Genomic DNA, 16,869 nt, shown 5'->3' with positions numbered 1-16,869 from the left:
GAATGAAGTTAATGCACAATGATCATTGGTCTAAGGTTGAAAGCAAAACTGCATGCTTGGAAGTTTCCTCCAACAGACAATATCAAGACAGGCGAGGGGCAAAGGATAATTGCAGTGCACTAGTTTTTTGGTAAATTGAACGTGGCGGCTGCACTAATTGGAAGTGGAATCATGATTCACGGGTGCCTTTCTAAGGCCCTTAATTTGTTACTACTACAATTCTATCTGTTCTGATGTTGTCTTTTGAAAAATTCGCGATTTACCCAATGTTGGTGCAGTTATAGCTCTTTGACCTATAATAACAAAGGCAAAACTATTTGAGATAAAAAGCAGTGTACCCCAAAAAGGGCTTCAATAAACACACTGTCCATTGAGCGGCCTAAAAGTACATGAAATGAAGTCTTGATTACACACTGAGACTAACCATTTCTAGAAAAGGAAATAGTACAGTGCTCCAATCACTTGTTTGACGTTGTTTAAGTATCTATAAATACCATTTTAGAGTAGTTCAACTGATAACTGGAAGCCTTAAGTTGCTTGTTTTATGAGGATCTGAATTCTGAAGTATACCAAAGTCCTGAATGGATAAGCATTTCTGCTCCCAATTTATGTTTCTAGGCCTACTTTTAACCCCATTCTTTCCAAAACTTGCACCTTTGCATTTCACCACTCTAAGACCAAATGCAACAGCAAGAGAAGTTGCCCATGAAAATGAAGTTGTTGCTTTGCTGAAGTGGAAAGCCAGCCTTGATGTAAACAGCCAATCACTCCTCTCAAGCTGGGATTCGAATGGAAGCAACCCTTGTAATACTTGGATCGGCATTCGCTGCAATAAGGCTGGAAGAGTTGGCTATGTTGAGCTCAGTGATTTTGGTTTAAGAGGTAGATTGCATGATCTTGATTTCTCATCCTTGAACCATGTAGTTTACCTTGACATGTCTAATAACTCTTTATACGGCACCATTCCCTCAAATATCGGTAACCTTTCTAAGCTCTACTATCTTGATCTGGCTCTCAACTTCCTTTTAGGACCGATTCCACCAGAAATAGGATTACTAACAAATGTTTGGGATTTCAGCCTGGACCATAATAACATCACAGGTTCGATTCCCCAACAAATTGGATTACTAAGGAAGCTTGTTACATTTGACTTGGGATTCAACTATATCACAGGAATCATTCCCAGCTTCATTGGAAACCTCACTCATCTCCACTTTCTTGCCCTGCCTAATAATGGGCTTTCAGGATGTATTCCTTCCACCATTTTTTCAAACCTGACAAATCTCCAGTATTTGTATCTCTACAGCAATCAATTATCTGGTCCAATCCCTGGTGAAGTTGGCATGGTAAGGTCTCTTTGGGATCTTGAGTTGGCCGACAACCATCTAACTGGTCAAATCCCAGCATCTATAGGGAATTTGAGCAACTTAATTGACCTAATTCTTCGTGTAAACCAATTATCAGGACTCATACCTGAAGAAATTGGCAAGCTACACTCCATGCTTGATCTTGAATTAGGTGCTAACAATCTAGAGGGTAATATTCCCAGCTCCATTGGCAATTTGGGACGATTGGAATACTTGAGCCTTTACGACAATAAGTTTACAGGCAAAATCCTGAGTAGCCTGAAAAATTGTACTAGGTTATACAGAATTGATCTTAGAAGCAACGAATTTTCTGAAAACATATCACAAAATTTTGGCATGTATTCGAATTTAAATTACATTGACTTGAGTGATAATAGTTTCTATGGGGAACTGTCTGTAACATGGGGTCATTGTCGGAACTTGACTGGCTTCAAGGCCTCCAACAACAATCTTTCAGGGAAGATACCAGATGAGATAGGAGGGGCATCTCAATTGGAAGTGCTAGATCTCTCCTCAAATCGATTAACTGGGAGAATACCCCAAATTTTTGTCAAGTTCATTTCACTGTTGGACCTAAGGTTGAATAACAACAAACTTTCAGGGGATATTCCATCAACAATTGGCAAGTTGTCTAAACTTCTACATCTTAATTTGGCCGAGAATAACCTTAGTGGTCCAATTCCCCCAGAAATAGGAGAGTGCAAAGAGCTATTGGACTCGAACCTGAGCCAAAATGCACTTAATGGAAAAATTCCTTTCCAGATTGGAGAAATGAATTCTCTGGAAACTCTCGATCTCAGCCACAACATGCTGATTGGTGAGCTACCACAGCAGTTGGGAGAACTAAAGAGCTTTCAGATAATGAATTTCTCACATAATGAGCTGTCAGGTTCGGTACCTTCAAGCTTTAGCCAATGTTTGAGCTTGGTTTTGGTTAATATATCGTACAACCAATTGGAGGGTCCTCTTCCCAACATTGCAGCATTTCGGAAAGCCCCATTTGATGCCTTGAGGAATAACAAAGATTTGTGTGGCGATGTTGCTGGCTTGAAAGCTTGCCCTCGATCAGGAAGTAATCAGGTCAACAAAAGCAGCAGCAAAGCAAAGACAATGTTGATTGTATTTCCGACGCTGGGAACCATGCTTTTCTGTGTTTTGCTTCTTTTTGTTGCACTAACACGTAAGAGCAGTAAAGCAAGAACTGAGTCCGGCTGTGACCGAAATAAAGATCCGTTTGCAATATGGAGCTTTGATGGAAAGATGGTGTATAAAGACATCGTCAAAGCAACAGAGGACTTCAGTGCCCACTACTGTATTGGAGTAGGAGGAAATGCAAGTGTTTTCGGGGCTGAAATGCCAAATGGTCAAATTGTTGCCGTGAAAAAGCTCCATACACAAGAAAATATTGGATTGAGCAGTCCAGAAGGTTTTAGGAATGAAATACTTGCATTAACGGAAATAAGGCATCGCAATATTGTGAAGCTTTATGGATTCTGTTCACATGCACTGCATTCATTCTTGGTGTACGAATTCTTGGAAGGAGGAAGCCTATTAGACAGACTCAGTAACGATGAAAAGGCTATGAATTTGAAATGGATCACAAGGATTAGAATTCTTACAGATGTAGCAAATGCACTGTTCTATATGCATCATGACCGCTCACCTCCCATAATCCATCGAGACATATCAAGCAAGAATGTGTTGTTAGACTCTGAAAACGTGGCTCACATCTCTGATTTTGGCTGTGCAAGGTTCTTGAAACCTCACTCATCTAATTGGACAACATTTGCTGGAACCTATGGTTATGCAGCTCCAGGTAAGTTCATTGTACTGCTCAATCACCTCAAACTTATCAGTTTTTTATTTCTGTCTGGATTGAACCCTAAAGAAGTGCTACAACAGTTCATGACTATTAATTTCGATCCAAACTTTCTGACAAGGTTCTGAGTCCACAATAGTGCTTGATAATCAAGTTGGCCATTTCATTATTCTTTCTATAAGCTTACTCTTCATCAGTCCACACCTTAGCTAAAACTATACTCTTCATCAGTCCACACCTTAGCTAAAACTATTGAAGAATTATTGGTAACCTACACAATTAATAGGCAACAAAAAGATAAGTTCACAACTCAAAAGTTAATGCAATTTGTATAGATTTGGCATAGGAGACATCGAAAAATCAGTCGGCGCTCTTAACATGAATGTATAACGTAGCTAAGTTGTATATATTTATTTTCAGCCCAAAGTCGATTTGATTTGCACCCATTTAGCATATCGTTTAAGTTTGTTTATCTTTCTCCTCTTTATTTAATGTCTTTTTTTTTTTCCGCTTTTCCTTGGTAATTTGTAGAACTTGCTTACACAATGGAAGTCACTGAGAAATGTGATGTATATAGTTTTGGAGTTCTAGCCCTTGAAGTGATTGTGGGGAAGCATCCAAGCGACCTAATTTCCATTTTACTATCAACACCATCATCAATGCCAAAGCCAAAATCTCTTGACATAATGCTGAAAGACGTCTTGGACAAAAGAATTCCTCCACCTACCCTACAAGAGGCTGAAGATGTGGTACTAGCTGCAAAACTAGCAATTGCATGTGTTCATACAAGTCCCCAGTTTCGGCCGACGATGCAACAAGTTTCTGGACACATATCAAGAAAAAAATCAGCTTCCAAGAGCCTGTCCCTTGTTACACTAAGTGAACTGTTATATTCCTGAGTACTTGTGCATTTTATAACTTGTATCAACACCATATGGGGAGACATGGGGAAAATCTTATGTTTGTCCTGCATTTCCTGCTGGTTCTGGTAATTGGGATTATCCGAAAAAGAGGAATAGCAATTTGGTTGAATTACATTGATATTTTGCACCAACCTTCTTTCTTGACATTCCATTATATTAGTACTTAAATTTTTCTGGCAATAGCTTCATTTTTTTTATTACTAACAAGTTTAGATGTTACGTCAGAGTTTTTAATGAATTTGACAAACCAAGATTACGCCACTAATCCCAACAAAAATACCATAAAAAAAAACTAAAGGCATCATCAAGCACCAATTACTTCATAAAACTAGTAGATCTTTTGCAATTTCTTTTGTAATGGAAGGATATACAGGATCAATCAATCACAAGAAGGCTCAAAGTAAAACATGATAAAACACCACATAAAAATACAGGAAGTATCTCCAATTAGTCAAAATTTAGAGGGGGTAACTGCAATTTATCCAAATTGAAAAGAAGGGTTTATACGTTTTCCTCTGATCACATTGCCTCTATAGCCGCCACGCCACAACTCTGATGAAGATCTTCTCCTATTAAACCCCTCCCGCGATCCGAATGAAGAGAACCCTTTTCCTCTCAAAGGATATCCTGCGAAACCCTCTTGCAGATCCTCTTGATTTCTCCTATAACCTGCTCTGATTTAGCAATTAATCTTTGGTTTCCCTCAGTATATGGCAAAAAATGGGCAATACTTATTTGGGACAAATTCCTTTTTTTTCTGGTTGTTGAAAAATTAAGATATGCAAAGGAAATGGATGATGATAATCTCTAAAATGTGCAAACGCAGCACCATATTGCTTGTGGTGCAGTGAGCGGCACTTTCCACACGAGATTTCTGACTCGTTTTTGTATTTTTTTGCACTATTTTCTCATTTTTGTGGGTCTCTCTGTGTGTGCTCGTGTTTTTTTTTTTTTACTGCGATTGGATGTTTTGACTATTGTTTCAAGATTTCTGAAGTAAATTTGTATTCAAGAAATGATTTTGCAGGCTTGAATCTTCACTGGGCTGGATGTTAATTAACTGCCTCACCCTTATCATTGGACACCTTATCATTGGACACCATTGAAGACAGAAGAAAAAATAATTATTGCTAATATATAGGTCTACAAGTATGATTTTCGTGTCAATTTCCGCAGACTTTGCTTTTCAGGAAAATCTGTGCGATGAATGCTCATGAATCGTCTAATATGCTGTAGGTGTAATGCTACAATTTGGGTAGATCTTATGAGGCTTATTTTTCTGCATACCTTCCGCTTGCTACAATGCCATTCTTTTATATGTATCTTAGTTATTTGAACCATCTGTTAAACCTTGAAAGATGTTTTGCATATATTACTCTCGTTCTTCCAGTAAGAGACTGGTGATGGTCTATTGAGTTGCTGTGCAATGTAGGCCTGGTTTTAGCTTCACTATGTAGACCAGGTTTATCGACATGTGATGGGTAGAAGCTATTGTTAAATCTTTCGGCAGAGGTTGTAAAAATGTGCAGTACCAATTGTTGTCAGGTAGTTTAGTGTGAATTTTTATGGCTACTAATGTCAAAAAGCATTTGCTCTGCCTCCATCAGCTTGATCTCACATTCTTCATGTATGATAACATATTGTTGTTGTTTACTAGTGTCTTTCATCTGGAGTCGAGAAAACAATAATATGGTTGATTTATGTGGTAGATGTGCACTAAGTATATAGCTTGATGTTGGCTAACTGTCCAACTTTGGTATGATTTCCTATCTTACTTACCTTTCTCTTGTCAACTGAGTGGCAGTGACAGCATTTGCTTTCGCGAAGTTTTTCTACAATGGCACCAATTTTTCTTGTTAATGTGTTAGTGCTGCTTAGAGCAGGGCTTTGGGGAGAGGCTTGAGGGAGCTTCTCTTGAGGGAGCTTCTGGCATTTTTTCAGTTAAAAAAGGAGTTCAATAATCTGGTTGAAAGTTCCTTTTGATGCGACTTCTTTTGCTGGAATTGTAAAACTCACTCGTGCTGGACCTTTTGCAAATGATAGTTTCAAGGCTTGAAGCTGCAGTAACCTATCGTCTATACATCTTCTCTACAAGAAGAATGCAGGTATAAATGCTGAAGATCTTGAGATGCCCTGGAATTAGGCCGCGATTTTAGGGTGAATCTTCATGACAATGTTGAAGGTCTTGATGTAATCTTTAATTTTCTGTACATAGCAGAGAAAAGTTTGTTGAATATATGTAGCGCATTGAAGCTTCAGTGAATGGTATGCCTTTGCAAGTTTTGGATTTTCTTCTTCTTCCAAGAATCAGGCGCACATAAATGAACAGTTTCTGTATATGTTTCCAATACCTTTGGAATCGCCCATACCCTATAACTAAATCCCACCAATAAAGCAAAGAAATTAATTCTACTATTGTATTTAGTTGAAAACAGTAATTCATATTGTAATAGGGCCAATAACTCAAGATCAGCTGATTTATTAGTTGTAGTAATTGAATAAAGCTGACAAGAATTAAAAAACTAATTAAACTTTAGTTTCTTTTTCCCCATAAGCTCCTCACATTCTCTCACGTGATCATCCGCTCAAAGGACTATCTTTATTATCCAATTTCACTTCTCCAAACCCACGCGCCGTTTCAGGGTTCAACTTCACTCGACCCATCTGCGAGTCTTTGGGAAATGTGTCAACATCGGGCTTGAGAGTGCCGAGTACGCACGTTTCCGCATCCGCGAAGTTAAAAAAACTTCCCATGAAAAATTTAAAAAGCGAACGCTGCCCGTTTGGTTCAAATTTCAAACGTTCCCCTGCCTATTTAAACTACAAACACCCAAAAAACTATTCAATTTTCTTCCTGCATCAAGAAAGTATGTATTTTTATCCGTAACCCGAGAACTGGATGTGAAGTTTTGTCAGGTATAGCTTACTGAAAATGTCATTTGTGATTTTCTTGCAAATATTTTATCGTTGATTACTGGTTTTTCTTGTTGCGTGGTCTTGCAGGGATGGATTTTCACAACTTGAAAAGAAGGGAACTGCAAGAATTATGCAAGAAGCACAAAATTCCTGCAAATTTAACCAATTTGGAGATGGCCACCAAACTTACTGCCCTTTTAAGGGTAACCCTTTTCATTTTCATTTTTTTTTTGGCATAATAGTAGGAAAAAGTTTATCTTTTTGTTGTCTGAAATGTCTGTCTGGTGATGTGCAGTGCAAAAGATTTAACTGATTGTTGAAAAAGAAATGTACCCATTGAGTAGGAAATGGTTTAGCTTTTTATTTTTTTTTGTGGGAAATGGTGTTGGTTCATTGTTTTTGACTTCGGAAATTAATCAAATATATATATGCGCAGGGCAATCAACAGCCCTTAACTCGAGGGCGAAGGTCGTGTTTGAAGGGTTTAGAAGAAAATGTGAGCGAAAATGAATCTGATTTTGAAAATAGGCCAGCCAAAAAAGTTAGGTTTAGTCCACAAAATGAGATGATTGAGTTTGAGAAGTCAGCAGTTAAGTGTATGGAGACAAGGGGTCGAGGAAGGCGAAAATCTGCTATGAATCACAGTAAGGGTGGTGAGGTTGTGGAAAATGATAGTCCTGTTATTTTGGTGGATGAGGGAGTTGGAAGGGGCAGAAGATCTAGAAGGGGGAAAGTGATAGAAGGCAGCTATGTAAAGAGAAAGGGAGGGAAAATGGGGGTAGAAGATAATGTTTTGAAGGATAAATTACCGTCTGCCAGTGGTGTTGTAGGTATGAGTAGCGATGCTCCGATGGATGAAGGTGCTGGAAGGGTTACAAGGTCTAGAAAGGTTAAATTCATGGAGGATTGCGAGGTTGAGAGCAAGGGAGGTAAAAAGGGGATGAAAGCTGATGCTTTGAAGGGTGAATTGCCTTCTGCTGCTGCTGATAATGCACCTTTAGTTGATTTTAGTAACGAAGAGCATGTAGTGGTAGGGAAGAGATGTTTGAGGAATAGAGTCGTCGATGTGGAGAAGAAGAAAATTGCCCTAGTGGAGAAGGGGTCTCAGCAGAATGAAGAGGACTTACTGGTGAGAAAGAGATCTTTGAGGAATATAGAGCTAAAAGATAACGAAATGAGGGCATATGAGGATGTGGAGAAGGGTTCTAGGAAACCAGAAAGACAGGTGAAGGACATGCGTAGGAAGGATATTGTTAGAACTAAAGCAACCGAGGAAGAACCTGAGGCCATTCAAGCTGAAAAGGTGTTGCGGAGGTCAAGGAGACATGTTGCCAAGATGGAATGCCACAAACTGGTAAAGGAGGATGTGAGAAAAATTGAAAAGGCTGTACAAAGAAGATTGAGAAGCATTGTAGCTGTTGAGGTAAAGGAAGTTTCTGAGGTTGACAGTGTTTCTGGAATGATGAAGGAAAGTTATCCATTTGACGAGAATCTAAGGAGGTCTAAAAGAAATGCTGCTAAACCTGAAGTTATATACACTAGGGAGCAAACTGACAAAGTAGCCAATGCTAAAGGTAAAGAAGAAAGTAAAAAGCGAAGAAGGGATGCTTTTCTTCAAGAACAAGCTGTTAAGGTTGATGGTAACTCCGTTGAAAGGCCTCTTAGACGATCTACACGAAATACTGAAAAAATTGAGAGAGTTGCAGCAACAACTGTAAGAGGAAAAGTTGCTCAAAAACAGAAGGGCAAATCAAAGAAAACAAGAGGAAAGTTTGAAGATTCTTTCACTGAAGAAATCTTGATAACTGAGGATCTTTTGGCTCCTGAAGCTGAGCTTATGATCCCTGAAATTGTGAAAGATACTGTAATCGATAATTTTAATGTTGTAGTAGATTTGACAGGATATGTTTCTGACTTAAATGGTGCAGATACTTCTGAGCCAAACTTCATTGGAGAGGGTAGGGGAATTGTTTATTTTCCTTTATTTGTACTCTTTTATTTGTAACTATTGGTTTTGTCTGTTGAAGCTTTTTAACAGAATTTCTTCTGTCCAGACTCAGGTTCAGTTTCTGGTACATTTGTTAATGCTGATTCTCCTTTTACAGATAACAGGGTAGAAAAGAAAGGTTAGACAGTAATAATCTTTTGCTTCATTTGTTTAGAATGTTGAATTTGAATACTTCAACTCAATGAAATAACAAGCAGTTTTTCATGGGAAATCTGAAGCAGTTCCTGGCACTAATGGCAAAAGTGTGCACCCTCTGTCAGATGATAATGATGTACAAAAGCAAGGTCAGGCTGCATATAGTTTATCTGTTGACAACTAATCTAACATAAGCAAAGTCCTATAGGGTAACAACCTAAAGAAAAAGCTGCTCTGCTCATATAGACTAACATATCATGTAGTCTAATCATGAACAAAAGTAATACTTATGTGATTCTGTTTCTGGCATGCAGGAGGTGAAACATGTACTGACGAGAGTAGCAAATGGGGAAATGACTCTGAGGAAGTGTTATATATGAGTAAAACAGCACAGATAGATAAAAATAACAGATTGACAGGGCAACGTATATGCTCGGATGTCAGTTTGAATGGTGTCATTCATGATGTTAATGAACTTGTAGGAATGTCAGAGAGCATAATTCCAGAAACATATTCCACCTCTCTTTGTGACCACTCCAAAGAACAACAGATGCATGAAAGCATTGCACACGAAAGTGGCCAGCTCAACTTGGAAGAGAGTTATTTTGGAGATCATGAAAAGTCCCTTCCTGTTGCTGTTTGTAAAGGTGAGAAAATGACATTGACGGTTATGATTGTGTTTCCCTAGTATCCACTTCTGAAGGCAAATTTTCCCCATGGGATATGATGCTTCTTCATCCAGTTACTGGCTTTTACATGCAGTTGCAACCATAGATACACTCAATTGTTGTACCTTGGATACTGCTGTCAATCCTTTGGATAATGCTGTTCAAAATGAGCAAGGTTAGTACTTTGGTCCATGCTGTCAAGAAACTATCAACATAAGGTGTTCCTTTTGTAATGTACTATTGTGAACTAGATGCCCTACCTAAGAACTTTTGAACACCATTTATGTAATGAAGAAATTTTTTGTGTATGCTAAATCTGTGGAAGATGGCCATTCCAATTTCAAGCGTGGCATTTTGGAGGAATATTGGCATCCTAGTTCATCTGATGCATTGAGGTTAAGTACAACAAGAGAGGTGCAGGATGGAAATGTTGATAGCGGTGAAGATACTCATCAGCCTCTTGAAATGCATCGAATTGTTTCAGCGGTCACTCCAATATCAGCCAACGCTGTTGAATCATTGATAGAGTTTACCCAAAGCAACTTTGTTTCTATAAGAGTGGAGCTTCACAAATCCAATATTTTGGAGTTGCAAGGTAAGCAATTATAGGTCTTCTTATTCTATGATACTTTGTTAATCAGGCATAGGGAAACATATTTTGTTTAGACTTCATAAAACTCTGGTATAAGAAGACCCGGCTTCGTATTCAAGGTCAGAGACCTCCTGGCATTTTATTCAATCTAGTTCCAGATATTTGAAAGCAGATATTGCCAGAATGGATGAGTCATGCTCAAATCATACAGGAACTAAAATGGTGGATCTGATAGCTGATAGTTTGTTGGTTTAATCTTTGTTACAGATGGCCTCAACTGCAAAGTTGCAGGGGAATCACTAGATGCAGCGGATTTGGAGACACAATTAGAGCCAAGGGCACAATCACCAATTGAACAAGGGAGGGGCGTTGAGGCTAAGTTAATTGAAGATGGAGATAATCTTGTAGAATTGAGTGACTATGAAGAGGTTGGACATTTAAAACATAAAGCTGATGCCATCCATGACAGTTGCCAGTCTAATGAGTTGGAATCAGTTGCACGAAATAAGTTGTGCATTTTACCAGAGCAAGGCGCCACTAATGATGAAGAGTCTGTTGTCATATCTGATGCACAAGGGGTAATTTTATCCTTACATGGTGAAGGTACCCCAATCCCCAATGGAGGAAAACATACAGAAATAAAGCTAAGTGCAAGTAAACATCATTCAGTGACCGCTACTATTGCAAATTCCAGTTCCATATTAAGACATCAATGTATGTAGCATTCGTTGTTTTGCTGGCATTCCTTAGTTTGTTAGCATGGTTATTTTTTTTTATAACTAGCACTTTTGCCTCTGGTGCAGCTGCCAGTGCTAACACTAAAAATGAGAACTCTATTTTGGCAGATGATAATGCACAAAATCAAGGTCAGAACTTTTTTTTTTGTTGTTAGCCTTTTTTTTTTGTGGATTACTCAGCTTCAAGTTCAAGTTTTATAAAGAATATGACATGATGTTTCTCGAAAGAGAACCACATGCAGAATTGTAGCATTGAATGAAACTCACCCATCTAAGATTCTTTAATGTAACTCAGAAAATGGAGCTATCGGTGAAGTGGAAAGGAAAGAAAAAAGTGTTCACATGAAAGAAACATACAGGATAAAAATGTCTCCAACTACCGAGCATGACGATTTCTAAAGATGCAACATAAACCTTGATGGAAGTTTGAATGGGGTAATTGATGTGTTAAATAATCAAATAGAATCAGTGGCAGAACTGGAACACAGAAAATTTAGAATCTGGATGTGAGGCTGCCACAGAAGGTCTGCCTGAAAGTTACAGTGGAATGTGGCAATTAACCTGGAAAAGATTAATTATATTGCACTTGAAAATCATTGCAATCTCCTTTCTATTTTTGAATGTGAGAACAGATACGTGTTTGTCTGTATCTGTTTTTCCTCATTCTCCTTTTCATTTGAGAGTTATTTTAGATGGATGTTTTGCATCTTGGCTTTGCTTAGAAATATGCCTTGCTGTTTGCATAACAGGAATAGTTGATGATTGTATGTCAGTAGACGTACAGGCTACTTCTAAGAATAAAGATGAAAATCATCAAGGTTAGACCCTTGATCCCCTATCATGTAACTACCATCTTTTAATGTATGCTTATTGATCTGCTTGTGCCAGTTTATCATTGCAAGGTTTTTTAATAAAAGAAGAGGTTCTCTTTTAATAAGCTATTACATTGTTGTGGTTGAGAATTATTTTGTAATCATGCAGGTGAAAATACAAGGTTAATGAACTCTGGGGAAGCATTGAAGCAGAAGGAGGAATCATCTTGTGGGGAAAGGAATAGTCATGAGGTTCATTACCATTTTCAACTAGGCACATATTTTACCCATCATGAGCTGATATCTCGTGAATATGGTAAATCTGATGGAGATGGGCAGTCAAAGGATTGCTGTGACACCTCTGATGAGTGTCAGGATTCGCTTCGTGATGCTTCCAGAAGCAGCATCGATAAGATACTACAGGAGGAAAATGTTCATGGTGGCGAAACTTTTGTTGTGCCTTCCCATTTGCATGAAAAAGCTTTAGCTTCGACTCTAATATCTACCACCGCTATTGAAACAGAGTGCAAGTTTGGTGAAAGCATTTTTGATACTAACAGAGTGGAATTGCCTAAAGCCAAATTCAACTTTGAATTCCTAGGTAATCGCAGGAGGAATTCTTACCCAATTGTGATGTTTAGCTCTAGTTGATGCTGAATAACTTAATAATGCAACAGCTTCTGATTAGACTTAAGATAAGACTCATACTTTGGTTATGACAGCAAAAGTTCTCCTTTACCAGATAACAAAGCAATATCAGACCTTCTCATATCTTTTTCAAAATAGATGATAATATTTATTTCTTGAATCTGTAACTGAGCTATTGTTGCAAGGAAATTGACAAATCATTTTAGAAAATATACTAAAAATGTAGTTCTATCTGGTTATCACTTTACTTAGCAATCTCTAAAATTTTCTGCAATAACACAGGGGCATTTACTGAAAAAGTGGGCTCGGAGAAACAGTCAGAAGTACGGACTCAATCACCAAATCAGCAAAGGAAAGGTGTGGATGGAGATTTTGCAGTTGAAGCATACACAGCGCTAGCAGATGGGCAGAATAGTGCAGAAGTAGCTAAACTTGAAGAGGGTGGACTATTGAAGGATCAAGATGTTGCCCCCAGTGATTCTCTGCAGCATGCTGAATTTGATTCCTCTGCAAGAAGTAAGTTTAGCTTCATAAAGGATCAAGCTGTCTCTTGTGCTGAAGCTATTGATGGGACAGCCAATTCGCACTTTGTTGCTGAACCATACACAGCATTAGAAGATGGGCAGAATAGTGAAGAAGTAGCTAAATTTGAAGAGATTGGACATTCTAGGAATCCAGATACTTCCTTTGATTGTCTGCTGCATGCTCAGTTCAATTCCTCCACAAGAAGTACGTTTAGCTTCATCCAGGATCAAGGTGTCCCCATCACTGAAGATACTGTGGAGAAAGTTCATTTATCTCCACCTTCTGTAGCCACCAACAACACTGAAGAAAGAAATAAAGGAATTGAGCTCAGTGCAAGGAAATGCAATTCATTGAACAAAACTCTTTCAAATTCAAGTTTCTTCTCAGAATGTCAGCGTATGTATTGAACTCATTTACTTGCTTTCAATAGTGCCTTATGCATGGAGGATGCATCTCATTGTTTTGTCTTTTGGCTCTGCTGCACCTGACTGGTAATATTTGTTTATTGCTTAACCTGAAATCAATCTGGAAAGTGTACAAGAAAAATTGGCTAAGTTGTACTAAAGAAGATTCTCATTCAAGAAGCTGTAACATTAGATTAAAGAACAGTGATACAAGTCAATGTTCATGTGATTCAGGAGATATAGCTTGTGGCGAAGGGGAAACAAATGAGGAAAGTGATCCCATTGAAGCATATCACATGATACAAATGGCTTCGACTAGTAAGGACTATAATTCAGAAGGATGTGATAAAAGCATGGATGGAAGTTTGGATGGGGTCATTGATGCATTAAATGTTGAATTAGGATCAAAGACAGATGTTGAACTAGGATTAGTGACAGAAAGCATGGGAGCCAATGGAAATTATGTACTTTGTTTTGAGGCTGATACAGGAGGAGAGATGCTAGAAAGCAGCACTGGAGAAGAGAGTGGGCCATTTAACCTGGAGGCTACAAATGAACCTGAAAGTGTTCACTCCCTTGATACTGCCCCAGAAGGTTAGCATTTTTAGAATAGCTGTTGTTCTTCTGATTCCTGTGTTTCAAGAGGTACTTTTGATGGTTGTTTTTAATTCACACTATTAATTCTTGCAGTAGCCACTACTGTTACACTTGATAGTTGCCCCTCACACAGTGCCCAGACTCCTTCAAAAAGCTGCAACAAAAATGAACATGGTCAGTCCTTCAGTCCTTTCTGCTAGGACTTGATGACCATTAGAATTTGTTTAATGATCTGCTATTCTTAATGCGACAGGTCAAAAACTTGAATTGACTGATGAGCCTGTCAGTCTCTCAACCACTGAGGAAGAGAAAAATAATCTGAGTTCTGAAGAGGAAGTGAAACATGATTTTTTGTCTTTGAAAAAGATTAGTAGCTCAGGAAGGGATGGATGCTCTGGTCAACATGACGTGGTGCATGGTAGGGAAGAACAAGGTTAGCATTTCTCTTTTTTCATTCATTTAGCAAGCTTCATCTTAGTGACTTTCTTATGCCCTAAAGTTCTTTACCTATTTGTGAAGAAAAAGATATTTCCAGTTATGAAGAGCTTGTGGATTCTGAAACAGCTGTAGATTATGAAACTCAGAGAACAAATCAGCAGAATATCTTCCCTACTGCTGCTGAAGGGAACCCCGATGGATGCAATTTCAGCAATAGCTGGCATGGTTAGCTATACAGTAAGTTTTATGGGGTTTATTTCTTTTATTGTTCACTTGTTAATGTATTTTTATGTCTTGCGCAGGAGATGAACTTAAAATGCTGTTTGGTAACTCAGAAACCAGTCACAAGGTTTTATGTCTTCAGGAGAGGGATGATGGAGCTTATGCTAAATCCGTGTCTGAGTTTGCTTCTGAATTCAAGGATAATTTGGTGCTTTCTAATAGCACTCCAGCGCAACATGATGATCAGAAGATTGGTGATTCTGAAATTCAGAAGGAAAATGAAGTAGGGAAGAGTAATACAAGCGAAACCTCTGCTAAGTTTTTGGAAGGTAACATTCTAAATATTCGTTCTTTTCCTAATGACTACAGAGTGGAAATGTTATTGAGAAATGTATTCTGAAGTTGCCTGCTTATATTAGAATCATTATGAAGGATTTTAGATCATGGAAACCCTTCAGCAATCTTTCAGATCCTTTTTATATTATGTGAACCTTAATATTTAAACTTTTGTTTTGAAGAATGGGAACTAGAAGATAGTTAGCTTATAGTTGCTCGAGTGTATCTGTATATGGACAAGAAATTTTAGATCATGGAAACCCTTCAGCAATCTTTCAGATCCTTTTTAAATTATGTGAACCTTAATATTTAAACTTTTGTTTTGAAGAATGGGAACTAGAAGATAGTTAGCTTATAGTTGCTCGAGTGTATCTGTATATAGACAAGAAATTTATGGTATTTTATCTGAAAAATTATCCTCGTTCCATCCTTTGTTGAGTTAAAATGACTCGTCATTGAAAAGATTTTACTGATTAATCTTGATTTAATTTCCAGATAATCAAAATGATAAGCATGCTGAGTCTGGCACTGAAGTTCCTACTTTCAGCAGTTTAGAAATGAATATACATCCACAAGAGAGCAAAGGGGATCAGAGCTTTTCATTTGACCAAAGCAAGGATGTTAAAGTTGAAATAGAAACTTCTGAAGCTACTTTTGTTGGTGAAGAAGTTACCACGCTAGGCCATGATGCTGAAGATAAAGTTGGAGAGTTAGTTATTCAGGATTCTTTTGCTTCTGAATCTTTCATCTCCAAGAGTCATGAGTTGTCTAAGGAGTGTGATGATGATACCATGATAGACTATATCAATTCAGAGTCTACAGAAAATGTTCCTTCAATGATCAATAGCCCCGAGAAAAACTTGATTATTGATGCCTTAGCAGCTGTTGCAGAACTCGCAAATTTGGTTGAGCCAGAGGCAAAAAATGTGGAAAAGACTGGTACTGCTGATATAAAAAATGTAATTGTGCCTGCTGAAGAACAAAAAGATGGTGAAGCAAGGGAAGAATCAAACCATCAATATCTTGAAGATGCTGGAGGAGGTAAGCAGCATAGTAAATCATAAAATGATGTAGGAGCTAATTTGAATGATGGCTTTTTTTGTTTGTATCTGTAGTTCTTGAAGATACTATAGCAATGCATTCAGAGACACACTCCAGTTCAAATAAAAACTCAGATTCAGCAGCAGATGAGAGCATCAAATCACCTTCCAAGCCATTCATGTCTACTTTCAAAGGGAAGAATAGGAGAACCATTCTAATACATGGAACACCAAACAAGCTGCAAACAGCAGTGGATATGAAGGAGAATGCACCAAATTCCAAATTAGAAAAAGTTGGTACTTGGACAACAGTGAGACCAGCAGCAAAGAGGCCAGCCCTTAAGGATCTTCTGCATAAATAGAAGGGGTCTCTGTTCTTCTGTGCTGATACAGCAAGTGATCCCAGTGAATGGATGCATATCTCATGCAAGTAGTTCCTGGATATGCACGTGAGTGATGTAATATTGTACTTTTTTTTCTTGTTTTCCTGAGTTAAAAATGGTCTTGTTTTGTAAATCAGACGTTGTCAATGGTGGGAAAAGAACTGAACAAGTTTTTTTAGTTGTTTACTGAGAAAAATTGTGATCACTGACCGATAATATCAGAATGATAATTTTTCTTGCCCTGTGCTTGGTGTTTGAAGCTTAGATAATATTGTTGTTTCACAGCTAATGGTGAAAAC

At 38.1% G+C, this 16,869-nt stretch overlaps 2 protein-coding genes across 7 annotated transcripts; both read left to right on the top strand.

Annotated features, from left to right (window-relative positions):
- Positions 1-581: 581 nt before the first annotated feature.
- LOC113711844 (uncharacterized) lies at positions 582-4,210 on the top strand. Its single transcript, XM_027235073.2, has 2 exons — positions 582-3,183; positions 3,718-4,210. The coding sequence occupies exons 1-2, from the start codon at positions 582-584 to the stop codon at positions 4,083-4,085; spliced, it is 2,970 nt and encodes a 989-aa protein (XP_027090874.2). The 3' UTR covers positions 4,086-4,210.
- Positions 4,211-6,700: 2,490 nt separating this feature from the next.
- LOC113710857 (uncharacterized) lies at positions 6,701-16,812 on the top strand. 6 transcript variants are annotated; one of them, XM_072067654.1, is made up of 21 exons: positions 6,701-7,025; positions 7,113-7,228; positions 7,462-8,983; positions 9,080-9,151; positions 9,255-9,317; positions 9,483-9,815; positions 9,931-10,011; positions 10,162-10,431; positions 10,696-11,142; positions 11,232-11,294; positions 11,915-11,983; positions 12,147-12,416; positions 12,501-12,578; positions 12,908-13,546; positions 13,789-14,148; positions 14,245-14,325; positions 14,405-14,584; positions 14,671-14,814; positions 14,892-15,140; positions 15,643-16,188; positions 16,263-16,812. In XM_072067654.1, the coding sequence occupies exons 2-21, from the start codon at positions 7,115-7,117 to the stop codon at positions 16,547-16,549; spliced, it is 5,868 nt and encodes a 1,955-aa protein (XP_071923755.1). In that variant the 5' UTR covers positions 6,701-7,025; positions 7,113-7,114; the 3' UTR covers positions 16,550-16,812. The 6 variants fall into 6 exon arrangements, with proteins under 6 accessions (XP_071923755.1, XP_071923753.1, XP_071923751.1 ...); XM_072067652.1 differs by having other exon boundaries at positions 10,696-11,082; positions 12,147-12,578; XM_072067650.1 differs by having other exon boundaries at positions 11,274-11,294; positions 12,147-12,578.
- The last annotated feature ends 57 nt before the right edge of the window (positions 16,813-16,869 follow it).

The sequence above is a fragment of the Coffea arabica genome, chromosome 10e (assembly GCF_036785885.1).
Source record: "Coffea arabica cultivar ET-39 chromosome 10e, Coffea Arabica ET-39 HiFi, whole genome shotgun sequence".
Lineage (NCBI taxonomy): Eukaryota > Viridiplantae > Streptophyta > Magnoliopsida > Gentianales > Rubiaceae > Coffea > Coffea arabica.
The sequence above is the reverse complement of the archived record's forward strand: the minus strand, read 5'-3'. Positions and strand labels throughout refer to the sequence as shown.

Excerpts from the sequence above, each read along its gene's own strand:
- LOC113710857 (XM_072067649.1), top strand. The coding sequence starts at position 7,115 with ATGGATTTTCACAACTTGAAAAGAAGGGAACTGCAAGAATTATGCAAG. Across the intron at positions 10,012-10,161 it reads TGCTGTTCAAAATGAGCAAG|ATGGCCATTCCAATTTCAAG; the intron begins GTTAGTACTTTG and ends AATCTGTGGAAG. Across the intron at positions 11,984-12,146 it reads TAAAGATGAAAATCATCAAG|GTGAAAATACAAGGTTAATG; the intron begins GTTAGACCCTTG and ends GTAATCATGCAG.
- LOC113711844 (XM_027235073.2), top strand. The coding sequence starts at position 582 with ATGGATAAGCATTTCTGCTCCCAATTTATGTTTCTAGGCCTACTTTTA. Across the intron at positions 3,184-3,717 it reads CTATGGTTATGCAGCTCCAG|AACTTGCTTACACAATGGAA; the intron begins GTAAGTTCATTG and ends GGTAATTTGTAG.